The 18,096-nt window shown below is 41.3% G+C and overlaps 1 protein-coding gene across 4 annotated transcripts in view; it reads left to right on the top strand.

Annotated features, from left to right (window-relative positions):
- SDAD1 (SDA1 domain containing 1) overlaps nucleotides 1-18,096 on the top strand; it is a 38,803-nt gene that overhangs the window by 227 nt on the left and 20,480 nt on the right. For 2 of the 4 annotated variants that reach the window (XM_003898741.5, XM_021938502.1), the window contains exons 2-7: nucleotides 8,917-9,021; nucleotides 9,484-9,582; nucleotides 13,187-13,297; nucleotides 15,942-16,013; nucleotides 16,093-16,193; nucleotides 17,832-17,889. In XM_003898741.5, the coding sequence (XP_003898790.2) occupies nucleotides 8,917-9,021; nucleotides 9,484-9,582; nucleotides 13,187-13,297; nucleotides 15,942-16,013; nucleotides 16,093-16,193; nucleotides 17,832-17,889 (546 nt within the window). Of the gene's footprint in view, nucleotides 1-40; nucleotides 135-8,916; nucleotides 9,022-9,410; nucleotides 9,583-13,186; nucleotides 13,298-15,941; nucleotides 16,014-16,092; nucleotides 16,194-17,831; nucleotides 17,890-18,096 lie in introns of those variants that run through there. The other 2 variants (XM_017958758.3, XM_003898742.3) reach the window with 2 other exon arrangements.

Below are 18,096 nucleotides of genomic sequence, written 5' to 3'. Positions count from 1 at the left end.
GGATGGTGGATGGTTGAGACGCCAGTGGGGGAAAGCATTAGAGTGGGGCTGGGATCCAGGCTCGCCGCCTATTCTGTTAGGTTCAGGGGTCCCTCCAGAGGAGAGAAGGGGTTGGGGAAGAGACATGCCTTACGGTTCGTTCCCCACTTCTTGAAAATCTGTTGCCCTTTGGTTTTTCTACCTGCTCTGTAGACCCTGCTGCCGCTGAAACACCTTTAAAACCTCATTTTGTTTTAAGATATTTTTCTCCGACCGCACGGAGGTGGAGAGAGAGAGATGGGCCGCACCCAACCACCAACTTCCACTCGGGTGTCTCAACCTCTTTTCAGAAATCCCAAATTTGAATTAGTCGGTAACCCTTATTGAATCGTATGTTAGAATGCTTTCGATTGACGTCCGTTTCTGAGAGCCGGCTGTGTACCGTGGACTGTGCCAGGAAAGAGTGGGGGTTTGTCAAGCACAAGGGACAGACTCGGGAGCTTAGTATATGTAGTTAAGCCAGGATTCAAACTTACCGGAAACTGGCATGACTCGAATGTCAGAAATTGCTTCGGGAAAAGATTAGGTTGAAAAATTAGGCCCTCATTGTGATGGGCGTTGTACACTAACCTTATTTAAGTTGTGAACATTAGGTGTGTTTGAACCCAGTACCGACAAAATGAAAGTGGTTTTGATGTATTAATCTGGCAGGTGCTTCCTTCGGACACCCATTTATCAGACAGGCATTAAACAGGTATCTCTGCTAGGTATTTGCTGCAATTACATGTTTGTGCTTCTACCAGGTTGTGATTTGTTGAATGGCTAACACAATTACTCATTTTTTCATTGCCCTTCTCACTTCCCTCCTCCCCCAAATTTTCACATATATTTTATGAGTGCTTTTTAACACATGGCAATCTCAGTGGCTTAGGTCACCAGTAGAGAGAGCCTCTCCAAGGATCAAGATAGTGGAAATAAAGAGTAGGAAACAAGTACAAGAAGTTAAGTAACATAGGCAAGACTTTGAGATGCTTAAAGCATTGTATAGCCATTCACAAAGAAAGTGATAAGTTGAGAGTCCATATAATTCCGTTAGATAACTCGTCCTCCTGACTCTGTTGTTAACCAGTTGTGTAACCGAAGCGGGTTAATCGCTGAGCCTACATGGGTATTTTAATATGTAAGAAGGGGATAATAACTACCTCTTTAATTCACTTAAGTATATATCCAAAATCACATATATAATACCTGCTGTGTGTTGTTATTCTAGGTAGGCATTGGGGTACAGTAATGAATAAGACAGGTAAGAAAGCATTCTTCTCTTGGACTTACATTCAAGTGAGGGTAGACTTACTATGGTAGAGACTATGAAGAAAGTAAAACTGGATGGGAATAGGTTAGAACTGGAGGCTGCTGGTTTAGACCCCGTAAACAGGGAAGGTGGCTCTGCAGTGATGATATTGAGCCAGGCAAGTCAAGAGCATTCTAGGTACAGGGAATAGAAAGTGCAGAAGCTACTGATGGAAAAAAAGCAGAGAAGAAACCAGTGTAGCTAAAGTGTAGTCAGCATAGAAGAGAGCAGTGGAAGATCATGTAGGAAATGCAGGCAGGGATCAGATTATCCAGAGCCTCCTAGGCCCCGTTAACGAGTTTAGATTTTACTCTGAGTGCCTTGGGGAGTGATTGAAGAGTTTTAAGCAGGAGAGTGACATAATCTGACTTATATTTATATTTTTTAAAGAGTTTACTCTGGAAGTAACATGTGGAATGGCTTGTAGAGGAGCAACACTGGAAGCAGGGTAACTAATATAATGGATCTCAGAATAACCAGGCAAGGGATTGTGGTGTCACTGGAATTATGGACAAAGATTGGTGCTGTTCTACATGGAGGTAGGGCTAATAGAGCCTTCTGGTGGAGTGGATGTAGGGGAAAAGGAAAAAAGATGGAATGAAGGATCACCCAAGTTTTTTATTTGTGTCTGGGTAGATGATAGTGCCATTTACTGAAGTTCATTCATTTGACAAATGCTGTTAATTACCTGCTATATGCAAGGCACAATGTTGGGCCCTGGGACTACATAATATTGAGCTGTACTGATAAAAATTATATACTCATTAAATGACAAGTAGGGGGTGATAATAACAAATAATATAGTATGTTAAATAATGAAAAGTGCTGTGAAAAAAAGACAATAGGAAAGTACTGATGTATGTTGGGGGTGAGATGTTTATTGCAGTTTTAAATTGGATAGTTAGGGAAGGTCTTGAGATGGTAATCTTTGAGTGAACACCTGAAGGACATGAGGGAGAGCTGTGCATATGTTTAGGAAGAATGATCTAGGCAGAAGGAACAGAAGATATAAAGACCCTGGGGCAGGTGTGCCTGGTAGGTTTCAGGAACATAAAGGCCAGTGTGGCTCCAAATGGGGAATGAGGAAAGGGGGTGAACTTGGGATTCTACCTCCCAATGAGATGGAAGCCTTTACGGGGTTTTGAGCAGAAGAATACATGAACCACCTTATATGAGAACAAGATCACTCTGACTTGAGGATACATTGTATGTAGGAGGGCAGAGAGAGAAGCAGAGCCACTGCATAATAAGCTACTGGAATTATCCACAGCAAGAGATGATGCTGGGTTGAGTGGTGCCAGGATGGTGGTAACAGGAGGTAGTAAGAAGGGTGATTAGATCCTGGATTGGATAGGTAGAGAAAGCCCTGGGGATTCCCAACATTTAGAGGCCAGTAAGTTTCTACGTAACTGGAAAAAGGGACTGAGAAAGCAGCCAGTGAAGTTAGGAGGAAAACCAGGAGGTGTTCTGGAAGCCGAGTATGGATGTTCCCAAGGGAGGGAGAGCCCAAGCATGTCAGATGCTGATGAGTCAAATAAGATGAATACCGAAAGTTGACCACCATTAAATTTAGCAACATGGGACCGGGCACCATGGCTCACACCTGTAGTCTCAGCACTTTGGGAGTCCGAGGTGGGTGAATCACCTGAGATCGGGAGTTCAAGACCGGCCTGACCAACATGGTGAAACTTCATCTCTACTAAAAATATAAAAATTAGCTGGCTATGGTGGCGGGCACCTGTGATCCCAGCTACTGCAGAGGCTGAGGCAGGAGAATTGCTTGAACCTGGGAGGCGGAGGTTGCAGTGAGCCGAGATCGTGCCACTGCACCCTAGCCTAGGCAACAAGAGTGAAACTCCATCTCGAAAAAACAAAACAAAAAATTAGTGACATGGATGTCATTGGCTACCCTGATATGAGCAGTTTGGGAAGATGAATGGGTGCAAAAATCTGATTACAGAAGGTTTAAAAGCAATTGGAGTATGATTCTATGTATATGAATAGAATATGTCCAGAATAGGTGTATCTATACGGACAGAAAGTAGATTAGTGGTTGCCAGAGTTGAGGATAAGGGGTATAGGAAATAACTGCTAATGGATTTCTTTTGGTGGTGATGAAAAACTTACGATTGTACAACTTGGCGAATATACTGAAGAACTGAATTGTACACTTTCAAAGGGTAAATTTTATGGTATATGAATTATATCTCAATTTAAAGGATTTTTTTTTTTTTTTTCCGAGACTGAGTCTGGCTCTGTCGTCCAGGCTGGAGTGCAGTGGCCGGATCTCAGCTCACTGCAAGCTCCACCTCCCGGGTTTATGCCATTCTCCTGCCTCAGCCTCCCGAGTAGCTGGGACTACAGGCGCCTGCCACCTCGCCCGGCTAGTTTTTTTTTTTGTATTTTTTAGTAGAGACGGGGTTTCACCGTGTTAGCCAGGATGGTCTCGATCTCCTGACCTCGTGATTCGCCCGTCTCTGCCTCCCAAAGTGCTGGGATTAAGGAGGGCAATTAGCCAACATATATGGATATATGGACAACTCTTTAAAGGACTTTTTCTGAAGAGAGAAATGGAGTAGAAGGTACAGAGTAAAGTGGAATCAAGAAAAGATTTTTTTTTTTTTCCAAGACAGAGTCTTGCTCAGTTGCCCAGGCCAGAGTTCAGTGGTGTGTGTGATCATGGCTCACTGCAGCTTCAACCTCCTGGGCTCAAGCAATCCTCCCACCTCAGCCTCCTGGGTAGCTGGGACCACAAGTGTGCAACCACCATTCCCAGCTGATTATTTTGTAGAGATGAGATCTTGCTATGTTGCCCAGGCTGGTCTCCAAGCTGAAACCATGCAGTCTTTCTGCCTCAGCCTCCGAAAGTGCTGGGATTACAGGCATGAGCCACCATGCCCAACCAAGAAAGGTTTTTTTTCATTTTGTTTTGTTTGTTTGTTTGTTTTTAAGATGGCAGAAAGAACAGCATATCTATATACTGATGGGACAGAACCTATTGAGGCAGGAAATGGGAAGTGGGGACTAGTGAAGCAAAGACCTTGATTGAGTGACATTACAGGGTTTAGAATCTAATGCATAACTGCAGGGGCTAGCCTTAGATGGTGGCCTGATAGCTTTTGTAATAGGAGAGAAGGTAAAGTATATGGGCACAGGAGAAGATAGGTGGTTGAATGGAAATTATTCTCAGATTGCTTATACTCCTGGTGAAATTGGAGATAAGATCATCTGCTGAGAATGAGGACAGGGAAAAAGTGAGGTTTGAGGACAGAATGCAAAGTACGAAATGGTTGTCCAGAAAAGTGGGAAAGTGAAGGGACTGGAGAAATGTAATCAGATTGCTGGAGTACATGCAGGGCTTATTTGAGGTTTGTAGTTACAAATTTGTGCCTATAGGCCCAGCTAATTGGGAGGCTAGGGCAGTTGGATTGATTAAACCCAGGAGTTTGATGCTGCATTGAGCCATGATGGCACCGCTGCACAGAAACCTGGGCAACAGAGCAAGACCTTGGCTCTAAAAAAATAAAATAAAATGAAAAAAATGAAATGACACCAATTAGCCGATTTTCTCCAACCATGTTCAGCTCTGGGAGCGTAGCTGTAGAGAGGGAAAGCACAGGGTGGGCATTTTACCAAATGGGTATAATGACGAGAGAAATGGGCAAATGAGTTGAAGTATATGTATAAAGGTGATTATAATGATTGATCATGGAATTGAAGCTGGATGAGAAGGGAAGTTGGGGCGGGGGTTAGTTAGGTGCAGTGGAAAGGTGGTGGGCTTAGTGGACTATGGATTCTGATGAGATTGAAGGATCGTTGGAGTTTGGAAAATAGGAGATGTGGTTGGAGAGGAATTAACCTCTGGTTGAGATTATGGAGTTGTAATATAGTTATTGGTAATGACAACAATTAGGGTGTGACCATGGAAGTGAGTGCTAAGATACAGTGAGTTCAAGATGATTAGAGGAGGAGAAGTCAGGGTAATGAGGCACCAGGGTATTGGAAAGATCCTCCATGTGGATACAAAATCACCAAGTATTGTAACAGGAATTGTGATAGAGAGTGAGAAGACAGTGAGCAAAGAGCTGAAATGTTCAAGGAATGTGAGGATAGCCCTAGTCTTTAGATGACTACAGGGAGGAATAGTGGGTCTTGTGGCATAAGATTCAAAGCTGGGGGTGAGTACAGTTAAGGAGGAGAAAGGATGTTAATCTGGAGGGATATGAGTGCTCTGGAAGTAGCACTGATAAACGAGGATGCCTACTGACTCATCCATGCTGGGAGAAAGAAACGATATAGCAGTGTGTCAGGAGAAAACCACTGTTCCCATAGAGCATCCGAATGACTGGGCTGTTTAAAAGAGATTCAGATGCCTTGGCCCCACCCCAAGAGTTTCAGGATTCTAGTGGTATGAGGATTAGAGTGAGGGGGATGAGGGATGGCCAGAGAATACTGGGCTCTTGTGGTGACTGATGCACATAACGGGTGTAATGAGATTAGTCCTGATCATCTCAAGGTGGGTAAATAGTGTTAGCTGGGCTATGGGTGGGGTAGGGGAAGAACTGGGGTGAGGATTTTGTCAGGAGCATGAGGAGTTCTGCAGCCCTCTCCTCACTCTTATTCAGTGGAGGTGTGGGGTCAAGAGAGAAGTGGTTCTGTCTGAAGCATGTAGGGACTTGACTTCTGTTCTTAGCAAAAGCTAGAGGCCTGGCAGTTTTGTTGGGGAAATCAAGTTATATTTTTTGACCATGCTAAGTTTACGATGTTTGTTTAGACACCTAAACAGAGATGTCAGACGGGTGACTGGATATGTGAATTGGGAGTTCACTGGACCAGGTAGGGATGATGAGAAAGAGTGTGTGTGTGTCACATAATTTAAAGACATGGACTATGTATGGGTGGAGAGTAGTTAGCTGTAAGGCATGGAACTGTGGAACTGAGGCCTGGTGAATTCCAACATTTGATTATCACGTGGCTGGTACAACTAAACATAAGTAAATGAGTTGATGTACATGAGGAGCTTAGCACATAACAAATGCTGAATAAGTGGAAGCTATTATTATTTCCATGCGTCTACTGCTATTGGCTGTTAACACATCCTGTCTAGAACTCTAACATAAAGTTTTACTTGATACTTAAAAGGGGAGCCAGGTGCTATGCCTCACACCTGTAATCCCAGCACTTTGAGAGGCTGAGGTGAGAGGATCACTTGAGGCCAGGAGTTTTGAGTCCAGCCTGGGCAACATAAAGAGACCCCATCTCTACAAAAAATAAAAATGAAAAATCAGCCGGGCATGGTGGTGAACGTCTGTGGTCCCAGCTACTTAGGAGGCTGAGGCAGGAGGACCTCTTGAGCCCAGAAGTTTGAGGTGGCAGTGAGCTATGATTGTGCCACTGCACTCCAGCTTGGGTGACAGAGACCTGGTTTTTTTTTTTTTTTTTTTAAGATACCAAAACAGATACATGGATCAATAGAACAGAACAGAGGCATCAGAAATAACGCCACACATCTACAACCATCTGATCTTTGACAAACCTGACAAAAACAAGCAATGAGGAAAGGATTCCCTATTTAATAAAACGTGTTGGGAAAACTGGCTAGCCATTTGCAGAAAGCTGAAAATGAACCCCTTCCTTACACCTTATACAAAAATTAAATCAAGATGGATTAAAGACTTAAATGTAAGACCTAAAACCATAAAAACCCTAGAAGAAAACCTAGGTAGTACCATTCAGGACATAGGCACGGGAAAGACTTCATGACTAAAACACCAAAAGCAATGGCAACAAAAGTCAAAATTGACAAATGGGATCTAATTAAGCTAAAGAGCTTCTGCAAGCAAAAGAAACTATCATCAGAGTGAATAAGCAGCCTATAGAATGGGAGAAAATTTTTGCAATCTGTCCATCTGACAAAGGGCTAATATCCAGAATCTGCAAGGAACTTAAACAAATTTACAAGAAAAAAACAAACAACCCCATCAAAAAGTGGGCGAAGGATCTGAACAGACCCTTCTCAAAAGAAGACATTTATGCGGCCAACAAACACATGAAGAAAAGCTCATCAGCACTGGTCGTTAGAGAAATGCAAATCAAAACCACGATGAGATACCATCTCATGCCAGTTAGAATGACAATCATTAAAACATCAGGAAACAGCAGATGCTGAAGAGGATGTGGAGAAATAGGAATGCTTTTACAGTGTTGGTGAGAGTGTAAATTAGTTTAACCATTGTGGAAGACAGTGTGGCGATTCCTCAAGAATCTAGAACCAGAAATACCATTTGACCCAGCAATCCCATTTGACCCAGCAATCCCATTATTGGGTATATACCCAAAGGATTATAAATCATTCTACTATAAAGACACATGCACATGTATGTTTATTGCGGCACTATTCACAATAACAAAGACTTGGAACCAACCCAAATGCCCATCAGTGATAGACTAGATAAAGAAAATGTGGCACGTATACACCATGGAATACTATGCAGCCATAAAAAAGGATGAGTTCATGTCCTTTGCAGGGACGTAGATGAAGTTGGAAACCATCATTCTCAGCAAAATATCACAAGGACAGAAAACCAAACACTGCATGCTCTCACTCATAAGTGGGAGTTGAACAGTGAGGATGCATGGGCACAGGGAGGGGAACATCACACATTGGGGCCTGTCAGGGTCGGGCCCTGTTTATGTTAGCATTAGGGAGGGATAGCATTAGGAGAAATACCTAATGTAGATGGCAGGTTGATGGGTGCAGCAAACCACCATGGCACATGTATACCTACGTAACAAACCTGCATGTTCTGCACATGTATCCCAGAACTTAAAAGTATAATTTTCAAAAAGGGGTTGGAGAGGATTTTGACTGGAGAGCTTCATGTACTTGAGATGTAATTTATATTTCTGACCTGTTATTTTTCTGCTGATTTGAGTGCTCTGCATACATGGACATGGTAGTAGGGGTCATTTATTTTTATTTTTATTTTGTGAGACAGGATGTCTCTCTGTTGCCTAGGCTGGAGCGCAGTGGCATGATCATAGCTCACTGCAGTCTCAACCTCCCTGGGCTCAAGTGATTATCCCATTTCAGCCTGTTGAGTAGCTGGGATTACAGATGCACACCACTACACCCTGCTAATTTTTGTATTTTGTAGAGACAGTCTCCCTGTGTTACCCAGTTTGGTCTCGAACTCCTGGGCTCAAGTGATCCACCCACTTTGGCCTCCCAAAGTGCTGGGATTACAGGTGTGAGCCACTACACCCAGCAGTAGGGACCATTTAGATAGTAATTGGCAGAACAGGGCTACAGTCTGAATTTTGGGATTTATGTTTCTCTGTTCTTACACCGTGCTGCCTAAACTTGTAATGATAATTCTAAGGAAAGGGTCTTTAGATTATCTGTGATGTGCTCAGGTCTTTAAAAAGTGCACTTTGAAGAATGCAGATAAGGCAAAAGGAGTGTTTTTATATACTTTTGTAATATGTTTTTCTCCATGTGATTGTCAACAGTTTCTGCTAAGAATTTCTGCACTGAGAAAGTCATGTAGTAGAATGTGACAAACTTAAATTTTATTTTTCTACAGTTTCTACAGCAGTATAATCACTACAAATCCACTGTGGAGATTTTCAAATTGCAACCAAATAAACCCAGCAAAGAACTAGCAGAGCTGGTGATGTTTATGGCACAGGTAAGAATACAATTTCTTAAATAAAGACCGGTGTTACACACAGTTTGCCAAATATTTTTTTCACTAATACTCAACCTTATTCCACTCTGGAATGGGAACTTAATTAAAATATGTTTCTAACTTTCCCTTTTTGCAAATTTTATTTTCTCCCTATCATGAGTTAGAGAATGTCACTAAATCTTTTTGCAGAACTAACCAGGACAAAACTTTAAGACTGTTTTTTTTTTCTTCAAATTCTTCATAAAAGCAGGTACTAAATCATGTCATAAATATTACTAAGACTAGAGAAACTATAATAAGTGTTGGAGAAATTAACACGTAGAAGGAAAAGAAGGTTGTTTGAAACCATCTACTTCTATGAAACATAGCCTTTTACTCTCCTTTTGCAGAACATCCTAAATGTGTGCATCTGAATTATAGGAGAGAAAGAGAAACTTCAGAAGAGCCTTTGCTTTGTTACAGATTAGTCACTGCTACCCAGAGTATCTAAGTAATTTTCCTCAAGAGGTGAAAGATCTTCTCTCCTGCAATCATACCGTATTGGATCCAGATCTTCGAATGGTAGGACCAGTAGTTGGATGAATAAATTGTGCTGTGTTCATGTGTGCTGCGTTCATATATATTTAAATGAGAACAGCCTCTCTGCTATTTTCTTTGGAAAATGTAAATTATTATATCCTTTCCTAAAAATCCTTCTATGGTTTCTCATTTATACTTAGAGTAGAACAGAAACTTAATAACCTGGCTCAAAGGTGCCTGCATCATCTGCTTCCTGCCTGTGTTTCTGATCTCCTATTGTTTTCAGCTACACTGTGATCTTTCTATTCTTCTAGCACACTAACCCTGCAGGATGCTCTTTAACCTTTTGAGTAGATGATTTCTTCTAGTCATTCACATCTCATATGCATGAAGAATCCTAATTACAACTTGTCATTTTTATAATGCTTAAATTAGTAAACTTATCCATTAGACAGTCAGTTTGAGCATTTCATCATCGTCCCTTTAGTGGTTGAGGTTGAGTCCTGGCTGACATTCCCTTTACCAGGCCCGTGTACCCATTTGCCCTACTTGTTGTGAATGTCAGCTACTGGTGGCCCTCAGCTGCCCTTTCTCTGAAACATTGTCCTCAGCTAAATCGGAGTCCTAGTGCCTGGGAGGTGTCCTCCTACCCCAGTAGCCCACAGCCCATTATCATGTGGTACAAAAGCCCAGCCCATTACCTCAGGGTGGCTCTGACTCCATTGCAGGTTGTGCTCCAGTGCTTTCCTGTGATGGGACTAAAGCTAGTCTCCAGTCAAGGACACATCCTTGCTTTGCTTTGCTTGTCTCTGCACTATCCTCCTTCCTTCACTTCCTTTCTGAGATCATACTCCCAACAAATCACTTGTAATAAATCAGTCTCTGATTCTAGGGAACCCAACCTAAGACATTTCCAAATTTAATATGTCTGCTTTTCAAACCTCTTTACAGCAGATAAGTACACAAATACGATCAGAAAACTTGCTAATATCCTGTAGCAAAACTTGTAGAAATGCCAAGTCTTTAGATTAATCTTTGTTTTCCATTAGATTTTCTCAGGTTTTTTATATTTCTATCATTTTTGTACTACTTTAGGATTTTAGTAATTTGATTAGGCCAAAAAGAAAAAGAATACCATCTCATACAAGCCAAGGTTGCAGATTCTGGATTGTCAACTGATTGACACTCAGGTGGTACATGGGACCTGGCAGCACAGCCCAAGGGACTCCAAACTTGAACCCCTAGTCTAAAGGCTTTTACCGATGTCACGTTACTCTTGAAGTCCTTGTAGCTCATAGAGATTTGATATTTTGGGTATAGAGACTTAATGGCTTTCCATGTAATTAGAATTTAAGTTTTATTTTCCTGGCGGTACCCCACCAAACTGGTCTGTGGGGATTATTAAATTAATAAATGTGCCAGGTATACCTGCAGTCCCGGCTTCTCAGGAGGCTGAGGCAGGAAGATTGCTTGAGGTCAGGAGTTTGAGCCTGAGGTGTGATATGAGCGTGCCTGTGAATAGCCACTACACTGCAGCCTAGGCAACATAACAAGACCTCGCCTCTAAATTTTTTTAAAAATGGAAAAAAATGTGTATGTATATTTCTTTATAGTGCTTTATGATGATTAGTAGGTTTTTAAAAAATAATGGATTCCTTTGCTGGAGATAAAGGATTGAGTCTGTATAGTTAGCATTGCTCTTTAGAGGAAGCGTTGAACACACTGGAAGAAGCTATTTTTAATTGGTTATTGGGATAACCACCAATTCTTGTCAACCACTGTGCTTTCTTTCTACCTGGTGTATTTGCTATTTTTCCAAGACTTTTTGAGTCCTTCCCAAGTTTTTGTTCACTCTGTCCTGCTTACACAGACAGAAACATTGTGGGGTTTTTTTGGAAGAAATGAAATAGCCATATGTGATAATTCTTACCTACTTAAATCAACAAAAATCAAGTTATATGTATTCCTTTGACATTGTAACTACCTTTTATGTACTTTAAAACTTTTTTTGAGCCGGGCGCGGTGGCTCAAGCCTGTAATCCCAGCACTTTGGGAGGCCGAGACGGGCGGATCACGAGGTCAGGAGATCGAGACCATCCTGCCTAACACGGTGAAACCCCGTCTCTACTAAAAAAATACAAAAAACTAGCCAGGCGCGGTGGCGGGCGCCTGTAGTCCCAGCTACCCGAAGGCTGAGGCAGGAGAATGGCGTAAACCCGGGAGGTGGAGCTTGCAGTGAGCTGAGATCCGGCCTCTGCACTCCAGCCTGGGAGACAGAGCGAGACTCCGTCTCAAAAAAAAAAAAAAACTTTTTTTGAGCATTATTATTTTAATTACTTTATGTTCAGATTGTCACCACCTGGCCGGGGGGAGCTTCTTAGTCCTTTTAGCAATTTCCCTGATTTTTAAATTTTCTTTTATTTTTTTATTTTTATTTTATTTTATTTTTTAGACAGGGTCTCTCACTCAGCTGCCCGGCTGGTACAATCTTAGCTCACTGCAGCCTCAAGCTTCTGGGCTCAAGCAGTCCTCCCACCTCAGCATCCCAAGTAGCTAGGACCACAAGGTGTGTGCCACCACACGCTCTTTGTAGAGACAAGGTCTCACTACATTGCCCAGGTTGGTCTTGAACTCCTGGCCTCAAGTGATTCTCCCACCTCAGCCTCCCAAAGTGCTGAGATTATGGGCCTGGGCCACTATGCCCAGCCTTGCCCCTGTTTTTGAAAGCATCCTTGAATTCTGGCAGAAATAGTTCCAAATTCATTCTTACCATTTTTCCTGCCCCAAGTCTTGGAATCAACTGTTCTTCAAGGATTGTATTTCGTCTAATGAAGGAGAACATTCGAGGCCAAAATTTGGATGATAGGGCTACATGTAAAAATTAGTGTTAAGCAAGAGTGCCACTGCTGCTGGGCACTTCAGCTCATGCCTGTAATCCCAGCCACTTAGGGGGCTGAAGTAGGAGCATCATTTGAGGAGTTTCCAGGAGTTTGAAACCAGCCTAGGCAACATAATGAGACTCTATCTCTTAACAATAGAAAAAATAATAATAATAGTAGCTGAGTACCTACAGTCCTGGCTAAAGAGGAGGCTGAAGCAGGATCGCTTGAGCTCAAAAGTTCAAGACTAGCCTAGGCGATATAGCGAGACCCATCTCAAAAAAAAAAAAAAGGCATGGGGGAGAAGTGCAACAACTGCTGTTGGGCCATTCTTAGTGCTGATGATACGTCAAAAGAATGCCTCACAAGGTCACAAACTCGCATTGATTATTCCAATTTAGTGTATTATGTTGTTATCCCACCTGTCTTCATGGATTCAGGGTTTTGCCATATGGTGACGCGACAAAGAGATCTTACTTGACCTCCCTGTGGCCCTCCCTCAGTCACTATTTATCAATTACGTAAACCTGTTTACTTCCTGCATGACACTTATTTTCTTAGATCCCACTTTTTATGTGCTTACTTGACTTGTCTGTCCTCCGTTCTGCTCTATCCCCAGTGTAAGCTCCATGAAGGCAGAGACTGTTCTGAATCCTACAGTAGTATCTAGTTAGTAAAAGACATTAAGGTCTTGGGACATATATGCTCTATTTTTTCACCTTGTTAACTTTACCATTGTCTTACGGTATTTTTTTTTTCTTCCCAAGACATTTTGCAAAGCTTTGATCTTGCTGAGAAATAAGAATCTCATCAATCCATCAAGCCTGCTAGAACTCTTCTTTGAACTTCTACGTTGCCATGATAAGCTTCTGCGAAAGGTAAGGAGCAAAAAAAAATTTCCCTGAATCTTCCTTGAGGCAACATAAAATTTTGTTGTCCCTTGAATTATCGATGCTTTACATTGTTGGATACAGTTAAGAATTACAATTACTTTAACAGAAAAAAAAAGCAACCATGTGTACATGCAGTATGGTATTAATAGCCAGTATTTATTGAGTGCATACTTCGTGCCAGGCACCGCTCTCAGAGCTTTTGTGTATTTACTCATTTACTCACAAAGCGCTATGAGAGAGGGATCCTCATTATTATTATTCTTACTTTGCAGATGAAAAGGCTGAGGTTAAAGAGAGAGAGAGAGAGTAACTTGCCCACTCTCACACTGCTTCTTAGTGGTGGGATTGGATATAAGCCCAGGCTCTGGTTCCAGAACCCAAGCCTTTTACTGCTGCACCATACTGGCTGGCCAAATCAGGACATTGGTACTCACAGCTATAACTGGCCCACTCCCCCACACAAAACTTTTTTGTTGTTATTAACATGTTCCCACAAATTTGCATTTGGTTATATAACACTAGAAGCTGAAGATTTATGAAAGAAATTTAAGACGGAAAAACTTGGCTGGACACTGGCTCACATCTGTAATACCAGCATTTTGGGAGGCTGAGGTGGGAGAATCACTTGAGGCCAGGAGTTTGAGGCCAGCCTGGGCAACATAGAAAGACCCCTTCTGTATTTAAAGAAAAAAAGGAAAGAAAAACTTAAGTTTACATTAATTAATTTAAAATTTTTTTCACAGTATTAAGAGACTACCACTGTTTGATTTTAGCAGTCGTACTTCTTGGTCTAATGTAGGGGCCAGGCCTACAGGGTCTGTGGGTTTTTCTCCTCATGTGCAGAGACAAGAGATTGTAGAAATAAAGACACAAGACAAAGAGATAGAAGAAAAGACAGCTGGGCCTGGGGGACCACTACCACCAAGACATAGAGACCGGTAGTGGCCCTCGACGCCAGGCTGTGCTGATGTTTATTGGATACAAGGCAAGGGGGCAGGGTAAGGAGTGTGAGCCATCTCCAATGATAGGTAAGGTCACATGAGTCATATTTCCACTGGACAGGGAGACAGCTTACACCATTACTTCTGCATTTCAAAGACTTTTAGTACTTTCACTAATTCTGCTACTGCTATCTAAAAGGCGGAGCCAGGTGTACAGGGTGGAACATGAAAGTGGATCAGGAGCGTCACGCTAAAGCACAGCATCACAGGGGGTCAGTTAGGCCTCCGGATGACTGCAGGCGGGCCTGACTGATATCAGGCCCTCTACAAGAGGTGGCGGACCAGTCGTCTCTAACTCTCCTGGGGAAAGGGAGACTTTCTAGTCTGCTAAGTAATGTGTGCCTTTTCTAGGCACTGACGCTACTGCGAGACCAAGGTCCGCTAGGTAACAGGCATCTTCCCAGACGCTGGCGTTACCGCTAGACCAAGGAGCCCTCTAGTGGCCCTGTCCAGGCATAACAGAAGGCTCACACTTGTCTTCTGGTCACTTCTCACCGTGTCCCTTCAGCTCCTATCTCTGTATGGCCTGGTTTTTCCTAGGTTATAATTGTAGAGCAAAGATTATTATAATACTGGAATAAAGAGTAGTGCTACAAATTAATCATTAATATTATTCATAAGTAATCATATCTATAAGCTATTTTTAGTACAACTGTTCTTATTATATATATTTTCCTCATTATACTGGAACAGCTGGTGCCCTCGGTCTCTTACCTGGGCACCTGGGTGGCTTGCCACCCACAGTCTAATTTGTGGAATGAAAGTGGTCCATGGGAGCATGGTGTGGGCACCAGTGATATGTGCATTCACAGTATTTTCCTGCATGCAGTTAGGTGCTTGGTAAATTGGAGCATTTTTTTTAATAACACTTTTATTGAGGTATAATTTACGTAAAATTCATCCACTTAAAGTATACAATTCAGTGTTTTTTAGTGTATTGACAGAGTGGTACAACCATCACCACAATCAATTTTTGAACATTTGTCACCCCCAAAAGAAACTCTATTCCAAGTAACAGTTAATCCTGTTCCTCATCCCTTTTAGCTCTAGGTAATCACCAGTTTACTTTGGGTCACTATAGATTTGTGTGCTTTGGAAATTTTATATAAGTGGAGTCATACAATATGTGGTCTTTAGTGACTAGATTCTCTCACTTAGCATAATGTTTTCAAGATTCATTCATATTGAATTTCAAGATTCATTCACATTGTAGCGCATATCAGTACTTTATTCCTTTTCGTTGCCAATTAATATTCCATTGTGTAGATATAACACATTTTGTTTATCCATTCATCAGTTAATGGAAACTTAAGTTATTTCACTTTTTGGCCACTGAATAAGGCTGCTATGAACGTTTGTATGAACACTGATGTTTTCATTTTCTTGGATATATACCTAGGAGAATTGTGCTGTATTACATGAAACTCCATGTTTAACCTCTTGAGGACAACTTTGCTTTGCTTTGTAGTTGCTTTTTTTGTTCGTTTGCTTGCTTTGGGTTTCTTTTGTGATATAATGAAAAATAGGTAAAATTAAGTCATCCTGTATTTTCATACTGTTCTCCAAATATGGCAAGGTTAAAAATGTTGGTTAGGTTTAATGTATATGTTTTTGTTTCTTTTCCTCAGACTTTATACACACATATTGTGACTGATATCAAGAATATAAACGCAAAACACAAGAACAATAAAGTGAATGTAGTAAGTACTCTTCTGTTTTCCATTTTTGCAGCATTGTACCATCAGTGTATTAAGTCTTCTTTCTCCTCCTTTTCTTCAGGTATTGCAAAATTTCATGTACACCATGTTAAGAGATAGCAATGCAACCGCAGCCAAGATGTCTTTAGATGTAATGATTGAACTCTACAGAAGGAACATCTGGTAGTGTATATATATTTGTCTTATGAGAAGTAGACTTTTTTTCATTTGTAATTAATACAAAGCACATATACAAATACTTTTCTTGAGTTTGAGCTCTTTAATATACCTCTGTCATGGATTGAAGTTGGAAGTAAAACTAGAGGCAATTCAAATGACTAATAACATTGGTTATCATTTCTTGAGCATCTACTGAGGTTGGGCACTTTGATAGGACCTCACTTAGAACAGCTTGAGAACAGAAGATGTGGCTTATGTGGAATTATCCCCATTTTATAGGTAATGACGTGGAAGTTCTTAGAGTTAGTAAAAGTTTAGCTGTTAAGAGGCAGAGCTGAAATTCAAACCCAGATGTAACTGACTCCAAAATCTGTGCTGTCTCTTCTGCCACTCTGAAGATTTTCAAGTCAGTTCATCCTATTTATATAAAATATCATGCCTTATATACTTCAGTTTGTTGATACAGTGTCCCCAACTCATTTCTTTTGCTTTTCTTATTGACTTATTTTACTATAAAAGTAATATTCATTACAGCAAAAAATTTGGAGAAATTTAAAAAGTGGTTTTAATCAATTACTGTTAGTATTTATAGTATTTCCACCCAGTCTTTTGTTCAATGTGAATTTTTAAATATGGTTGAAATTTTTCTATATTATAGTTTTTAATCATTTATTTTTTATTTTTTAATTAAATTATTTTATTTATTTATTTATGTATTTTGAGAAACTCTTGCTCTGTCACCAGGCTGGAGTGCAGTGGCATGATCTGGGCTCACTGTAACCTTTGCATCCTGGGTTCAAGCGATTTCCCTGCCTCAGCCTCCTGAGTAGCTGGGGCTACAGGCACGCACCACCACACTTGGCTAATTTTTTTTTGTATTTTAGTAGAGACAGGGTTTCACCATGTTGGCCAGGATGGTCTCGATCTCCTGACCTCGTGATCCACCTGCCTTGGCCTCCCAAAGCCCTGGGATTACAGGCGTGAGCCACTGCACCCAGCCTATATATTATAGTTTTTAAATTCTCGATTATTATTGTTTTTTGTTTCTTTTTTTGAGACAAAGTCTTGCTCTGTTGCCCAGGCTGGAGTACAATGGTGTGATCTTGGCTCACTGCAACCTCTGCCTCCTGGGTTGAAGCAGTTCTCTTGCCTCAGCCTCCCAAGTAGCTGGAATTACAGGCACGCACCACCATGCCCAGCTAATTTTTTTGTATTTTTAGTAGAGATGGGGTTTCACTATGTTGATCAGGTTGGACCTGAACTCTTCCTTGGCCTCCAGTGATTCGCCTGCCTTGGCCCTCCAAAGTGCCGGGATTACAGGCACAAGCCACTGTCCCAGACCTTCTCAGTTGTTTTTTTTTTTTTTTCTCTTCACTTGACTAGCTTCCTACATCATTAAAAATTCTTTAAATACTCCATGTTAATGGCTGCAAATTTTGTCATAAGTCTGGGCTAAAATCTAATGAAATGTTTTACTTGTGGTTGACTAATTTAGCAACCCATATCTTTTTGAAATATGACAATTTGGGAATTCTGGTATGTCACAGACATTTGTTATATTGTTCATTTTGTGCCATTTTCTGTGCTATGAAATACAGTAGAATGAAAATTTACTTCAAAGCATTCATTGTCTTCCCCCAGGAATGATGCCAAAACTGTCAATGTTATCACAACTGCATGTTTCTCTAAGGTCACCAAGGTGAGCGCCCGTAGAGCTGTGTGTAAGCTCTGTCTTTGGGTAGTCTGCTTTCTGCACGCAGTTAGAAGAAAGCATCACTCAGCATAAACTGCATGCCTGCACACCAGGCGTGCAGTGATGTACAGACGTGCAGTTTATGTTAAGTGATGCTTTCTTGGTTCCTATACTGCTTTCCTGGGTCATCTGAACTTTAAGAGTCAATAGAAT

The sequence above is a fragment of the Papio anubis genome, chromosome 3 (genome assembly GCF_008728515.1).
Source record: "Papio anubis isolate 15944 chromosome 3, Panubis1.0, whole genome shotgun sequence".
NCBI classification, from domain to species: Eukaryota; Metazoa; Chordata; class Mammalia; order Primates; family Cercopithecidae; genus Papio; species Papio anubis.
The sequence above is the reverse complement of the archived record's forward strand: the minus strand, read 5'-3'. Positions and strand labels throughout refer to the sequence as shown.